This window comes from Athene cunicularia (genome assembly GCF_003259725.1).
Source record: "Athene cunicularia isolate RWA chromosome 2 unlocalized genomic scaffold, athCun1 chr2_part1, whole genome shotgun sequence".
Taxonomy (NCBI): Eukaryota; Metazoa; Chordata; class Aves; order Strigiformes; family Strigidae; genus Athene; species Athene cunicularia.
Window position 1 is genome coordinate 153,149,457 of NW_020799095.1, and position 7,105 is coordinate 153,156,561.

Below are 7,105 nucleotides of genomic sequence, written 5' to 3' on the forward strand. Positions count from 1 at the left end.
TACAGCCATCATAAACAAGCTACTTCCTCAGTTGCCTTTGACAGTCAGTGATTAGATGGAATTAAATAGTGTTTCTATGATCATTTTTTGGTCTTGAAGGTCCCCAGGATTTTGGGCATGAATTTTCCCATCTTCTTGTCTTTAGCATCTGTGTCATATTCTTCTTCACTCTGACTTGTATGTTCATCCTTTTTGCAGAAGACCTCAAATCTACTGTAGACTCGCTTCTCCTTCCGCATATTTTCCATTTTTTTCAGAAGGGTGTCTCTATCCTCCGATGGTTGCCGCTGAAGATTTCGTTTCTGGCTTCCAAAACTCTCTGACCTGTGGATGTTACAGCTTTTCTCCTTCTCACTTTTCCTTTCCAAGCTTGTAGTTGACTTAGAAAGGTCAGGATTACTCGTGGATGGTAGTTGCTTGGCCAGTTCAGCTCTGTTCTTCTGGCTGTTTGCAGAGATTTGTTCCAAAATCACCTTGGTATCATCACGGAGGTTGCTGCTGTACAGGATGTTAGTGGTGGATGAAGGAAATCTCCCCTGTGTTGGCTGGCTGCTTTTGGGAGGAAGGGGTGTTGCAAATTTATGGGTTTTTTCTTCCTCCATCATTTCCTGACAGTCCCCTATGGAAGATCGTTTGAGAACCACAGCTGACTTGTCTGATTTTCCACTCTCAGAAGTGGATTCCTCCTCCAACTTCTTTTCACCTTTTGGGGTCAAAAGCTGCTTCAGCCGTAGTGACCCTTTTCTTAAAAATTCCATTGGATTTTGTTCTTGTTTTGAACAGTCTTCCTCAGATTTGTTGAGAGAGCTGTCAGATCCTTGACTTCTAGACAAGTTTTCAAGAACTGATGTGGTACTTGTCCTAATCTGTGGTTTCTTCAGTTCTGTATTGACTAATTTTTGAGTGTCTTCTTTGAACGTCACTCTCTCCTTCTTCTCTGGAAGAGTCAATTTCTGAGTGTCTCCTACAAATATAAGACTCTCCTTCTCTGGAAGAGCAGGTTTATTCTCTATGGGGTAAAACCGAGATGATAATTTGTCCACCTTAGTGCTAATGTGTGCTAGGGGATCTTTACTAAATGCGTCAACAAGCTGGGGGTTTGATGAGGCCATTCCAAATGGTCTGTCAGCCTCTCCATGCATTTTGTAAGTACTGCAGGAGTCTTTGGAGTCTAGTATCCTACTCTCCAGAATCTTATATTGCACGGATTTGGTACATTTCTTCTCTGTGTTCTGTGATTCTTCCTGTAGAAAACTGGAGACAGCTTTGGTATGAGTGACTGTGGCTCGTTCTGTATCTTTGCCCACAGCTTTGTACTTCTCTAAAAGTTCTGCCACTTTAGATGAGGTGGCTGTCTTTATAGTTTCATTGTCTTTTGTCAACTCACTGGACATTTGTTCTTTTTGGATCATCTGAACCTTTTCTATTGTGGTGTTAGGCTGATCTAACTTGGCAGCACTGAAAATCAGAGAGGACCTGAGTCTTGAGCTCCTCTGGATCAAAGGATTTATTCTGGACCTGAAGGCATCTTGTTTCATTATAGGGGTTTCTTCACCTACTCTATCAGGATCTGAAAATTCTTTGGCACTTTCAATTCCCAGTGACTTGCTATTAAAAGACATGGGGGATTTGAATGCCGGGATGAGGTCAGTGGGGTGCTTTGTGAGGGTATCCCCAAGAACATCATTATATGCCTCTGATTCCATCGGCATTGGAAGACCTTCTTCTGGTTCAGACTGGTATGCACTAAGGTATGAGGAAATCCTCCAGTTACGTAAACCTGTTCTATTTTCCTGTGTGTTCTTGTCTTCATCTTGGTCCTCATCTTTGTCTTGTAAGAACAGGCGTTGTTCCAGGCTTTGTTTCTGTGTAGGAGAAGTCTGGCAAATAAATTTCTGTCCGATATTCTGCCTTCTTAACATCATTCCCATTGGGCCATTGCCTGCAGGATTCAGCTGATCAGAGCCATGTCTCACTTCCCTGGAAGAATTCGAAGGTACGTAATCCAGCCTTAAGGGGAAAGCCTCCTGTGGAAAATTGGGTTCAAGTTCAGGGTATCTGGGTCCCTCTCCATAGTCTTCCAGTTCATTGAACCCTGGCCTACCTCCTCGGATTCTCTCAAAGAGTCCCTGAGGTCTTCCAGAAAGATGGGGATGTTCAAACTGGTACTGGTAGAACTGATCCTTCTGAAAATGGCTAGACTGGATTTTAAATTCATCCATATTGTTCATGAACATCTGCCTGGCATACTGTTTAGAAGAAGCAAAATTTTCAAATGTTCCTTCTGCGAAACTGTGTCTCTTAAAAGCATCCAACTCCAATTGCTTGGAACGGAGAAAACCCCTGACAGGATCCATCTGAGAATTCTCCATTTCTACCTTTTTGTACATTCGCATGGCCGACCCCTCCACGGTGTGGCGCAACATGTCATCCCGCCTGAAATTTGACAGGAAGTACCTGTCGGGATCAACTCTGTCCATAAAGGAGGGAAAAAGATTGTCATCCCTCTGGAACATCAGGGGTGCTTTTTTTGGAAAGAAAGGCATGTTATTGACAAAGGGAGTCATAGCAAATGTGTTCTCTGCCTTTGCCAAGACATTGGCTGGAGGAACAAGAGGTTCTGATTGCGCAAACAAAATTCGGAATTCTTCGTCGAAGCTGGCCACCAGCTCCCCCTGGAAGATGTGTGCAATACTTCTGTGAATCTTCTCAAAAGACCACATAAAACTACAAAGAGAAATAGAAGTAGTGATAGCATATTAGCATCGAGTAACTTGACTGTACCAGTTTACATTAAACCATTTGCTTGCCTGAAGAAAATTCCCCTGATATTATTTAATGCTCAGGCAACGATTCTTGGCACACTCTTGTTCCCAAGCCTGACAGTTATGAATTGATTTGGCATCACATCTTTGCAGAGGATTTTTCAAGGCAATAAACGAATTCTGTTCTAAAAAGCCAGTCAGTAGTAACAGCAGCAAGAGAGCAAGATGATAATCCTCATATGAAGTAGATGTTCCTGCAATTACTTTGGGTTGTAATTGTTGTGTTCATCTTTAAAAAGAGCAAAAGGATCAACTAGGCAACTACAGCGAGTCAGCCTTACCTCAGTCTGAGGGAAAACTGTCTAGCAAATCTTCCTGGAAGCTATTTCCAGGCATGGGAATAACAGAAAGATAACTGGGATCAGACAGCAGGGATTTCCCAAAGACAAACCATGACCCGATCTGATTGCCTTCTATGGAGAGAAGGCTGGCGGCGTGGACAAGGGGACAGCAGAGATGAGGTTTTTCTTTACTTTAGCAAGGGTTTCCACATGGCCATTACATAAGGATCTTTGTAGCCACACTGGAGCACTGTGGACTGACTGAGAGTGCCAACACAGCGGACAGGAGATTGGTTAATGGGCCTGACTGGTGGGCAGTTACAAGTGGTGATCCTCAGGGCTCATGGCCTGGGGGAACTGTCTTTAACACTGTCATTAATGACTGGGAGAACAGGACAATGTGCACTCTCAAGAAGCTTGCAGATGGCACCGGAACTGGGGGGGTTGGTGCAGTTGATGTGCCAGTCAGGGGGGCCTCAACAGGCTGGAGAAACAAATGTGCTGACAGGAACCTCATGAAACCCAGCAAAGGCAGATGCAGAATGTTGCACCTGGGATGGAAGGAGCCCACCTACCAGTCCAGGCTGAGGAGGACTATCTAGAAAGCAGATTGGCTGGAAGCGATGTGGGGGTTCTGGCAGGCAACAAGATGAAAAAAGGCAGCAGCACCTTTGCAGGGCTGGAGGCTCAACGTTTTATTGGTGCCTGCAGGGAGGCGCAGGGGTGGGTGGAGGCAGGCTCCTTCAGTGGTGTCCAGTGACGGGGCCAGAGGCAGTGGGCACAGATTGAAACAGGAGGTTCCGTTTGAATATCAGAAAACACTTTTTTACCGTGCAGATGACTGAGCACTGGAATAGGTTGACTGTGTGGAGTCTCCCTCCGTAGAGATACTCAGAGACCATCTTAGACAGAGTCTCTGGGTGGCCCTGCTGGAGCAGAGGGGGTTGGACCAGACGACTGCCAGAGGTCCCTCCCAACCTCACCCATCTGCAGGAAGGGGGAGGACGTTCAGCATCATGGCATTTCCCAAGTCAAGCTCTGCTTTCCTGGAAGTGGCTAGATACCTGCCTGCCCATGGGACGTGGTGAACAAGATTCCTTATTCTGCTTTGCTTGCATGTGCAGGTTTCCTTTAGCTATTTAACTGCCTTTATCTCAACCCACAGCTTGATCCTCTCCCACATCCTTCTGGGAGTAGTGAGTGAACTGTGTGGGGCCTGGATGCCTACCGGGGTTAGCCCACACCCCCATATAATTACTGTATCTTTTTTACAGGTCATTTACACTCTTGACATGGAGGAAGCTTGGTTTCAGGTGTCTGGGCTTAACTGGTGTATGTAACTTAGTTGCAAAATGGTGTATTTTTTCCCCAAAATTGCTGCTCAGTACCCTTCAGTAAGAACAGTTTTGACACTGATGCTCATCTGGAAGTGCCAAAGCACTGCTTTACCAGTTAATCAACCTCTTTCTGGAACCGAGACATGTACCGTTGCAGGGCTCCTCACCTGTAGTTCCCGCTCAGCACCACCATGCAGTCCACCAAGAGGAACTTCTCTTTCACGTGGCCCTTGAAGGACATCCCTGTGCGGCAGTAGTAGGTTGGGCCAGAAACCGTCCTCACCCTTAGGAACTGCAAACCAGACAAGGCACTGATTCACCCAGAAGCTGTTACTTCCCTCTGCCTGCCCTTCCTTCTTCCCCTTGCTCTTTTAACTTCCATCTTGCCACCACTTTTACACTTCAGCTCTAGTGATTCTGTCTGCATACACAATGGTTAGATAAACCTGATTGTTGTGTGTCTACAGCCTGCAGCCCTGTATTGTTGTGCCAGCTCTCCTAGCTTTCTTCACACTCATCTTCCACTAGAGTCTGGCTCATTTTCCCCTTTCTCAGGTTTCTACTGCCATAACAGCCCTGTGTGTCCCAGAACATATCCCCCTCCGGATGGGAATTAGGGCAGGTCTTTGGTTTGCTCACCTCCACATAGTTAAGATTGACTCTGCATTTAGCAGCTGTATCGAGGAAGAGTTGTGAGTTCATTTCATCCAGCAAGATGTACACAGGCACTCTTCGAGCAGCAGCATCCAGCACCTCAAACAGCAGGTCCACGTCAGTGAAAATGTCCATCACTATGGCTACCACCTAGGAAAAGAACACCAGGCAGAGGTCAGTGATCTGTGCCTGCTTAGGTCCTGACTGATCACGTTCCCCAGCACCCCACATTCCAACACTGTGCTGCTGCACCGTCTCCATTTCAACTTCCTTTATAAACAGGAGCCTTCCCATTTGAAGGCTCCTTTAAACACAGTGGGCTCCAGAGCTGGAAGCACAATTGCTGTCATCTGTGTATTCTATATATGAGGGTGAGGGAAAAACCTCGCTGCCACTGAGCGTTCCCTTACTCATTAATCCAAGGCCAGCGGGTATTTCTTTGGTCATGTAGCCACACTGATTGTAATGAGGTGCTTGGGCGCTGTCTGATCACCCCTCCAACACACCCGTGCCGTTTTCAGATAACTTCCTGGCCAACATTTGGTCAGCCACTATACAGCTGCATCTATATGCTGATAATGTGGGAAGCAGCTTCAAAGCTCTGTGTCCCTGTCCTTCACGACTCTCATCGGTGAGTATAAATAGCTGATGGAAGGGTGTAAGGAAGATGGAGCCAAACTCTTCTCAGTGGTACCCAGTGAAAGGACAAGACACAAGTTGAAACACAGGACATTCCAGTTAAACATGAGAAAAACCTCTTTTCCTGTAGGGGTCACTGAACACTGGAACAGGTTGCCCTGAAAGGTTGTGGAGTCTCCATCCTTGGAGCTACTCAGGCCATGTCCTAGGTAACCCTCTCTAACCGACCCTGATTTGAGCAGGAGGGCTGGGCTAGACCATCTCCAGAGGTCCCTTTCAGCCTCAACTGTTCTGTGGTTCTCTGAACTCTTGGTATATTTTAGCATATTCATGAGACCAGAGGCTAGCTTTGATGCAGTAAATGGGAGTTTTACAATCATCCCGCCCCTCTGTCAGGTCCTCCGAGCAAAGTCCAGGGAGTCAGCAGAAGACCCAGTGCGTTCTGGTTCCTCCTCTGCACACACGGGTGTAGCTCTGCTCCAGCTGGGCTCTGCACTGTCTCACCTGCTGAGCTGCACGAATCATTCTGCGAGCCTCCTCCTTAATGCTGGGATTGTCTGGAGGGGGCGGTTGCACCAGGGTCGTCACCTCTGTTCCCCTGAACCCGAAGACCATTGGCCAGCCCAGGTCAAGCTCAGGAACAGCGAGGTCGGAGTTCATGGGCCAGTAAGTCCCGGATGATCCATCCATGTCATTGTCACCTGCGGTGTCTGTGCTGCCTTCCTGATTGGCATACTGGGGCTTCTGGAGATTCTGTATGATGTGATCCACCTCCGAGTTGCAAAGAAAATCGGGGGCTGCTTCCTCTGCCAGGAAGCGTTGGTAACTTTCTTTGCCCTCTTCAGTAAGCACATCCAGAGCTAAGCGGTAATACTCCTTGTAATGGGGGGGGAGATAGTTCGGGTCAAGGGGATTGTCCCCCTGTGAGGAGCTTTGAGATCGACGAGCCATGAGGGGAGGGAGAGCTGTAAGAAAAGAAAAAAACAACCATGAGAGCAGTTTCACTCCAAGGACACATTCATCCTCATAAATGGTGAGAGGTGGGGGTTCATGATGGCAAAATCAAAAGGGAAAAGATTCAAAGCACATGGGGTAATGTTGGAGAAAGTTAATTCCAAATGGATGGGAGCCTTAAATTAGGCAAAGGCAGTACTGACTTCAGCATTGCTTTAACACCATTACATGTTCGGGGCAAAATAAGGAACAATCAAATCAGGCATCACTGTGATGAACAAGGATGATGCATCTAACAGAATTCTAACAGAATGCCCAACTTTCTTTTTCAGGCTGCTGATTGCTAAGCTTAAATTTGTCTTTTAAGTTTTCAAGCTACCTTTTTTTCTCTCTGCCCCCCCCCCCCCCCCCCCCC

At 46.9% G+C, this 7,105-nt stretch overlaps 1 protein-coding gene across 1 annotated transcript in view; it reads right to left on the reverse strand.

Moving 5' to 3' along the window:
- The window catches only part of FAM83H (family with sequence similarity 83 member H), a 24,143-nt gene continuing 17,038 nt past the window's right edge, over window positions 1-7,105 (reverse strand). The window contains exons 2-5 of the mRNA XM_026842671.1: window positions 6,241-6,701; window positions 5,083-5,247; window positions 4,611-4,735; window positions 1-2,727 (exon numbers count right to left, since the gene is read on the reverse strand). Of these exons, the coding sequence (XP_026698472.1) occupies window positions 81-2,727; window positions 4,611-4,735; window positions 5,083-5,247; window positions 6,241-6,687 (3,384 nt within the window). The 5' untranslated portion in view covers window positions 6,688-6,701 and the 3' untranslated portion in view covers window positions 1-80. The remainder of the gene's footprint in view (window positions 2,728-4,610; window positions 4,736-5,082; window positions 5,248-6,240; window positions 6,702-7,105) is intronic.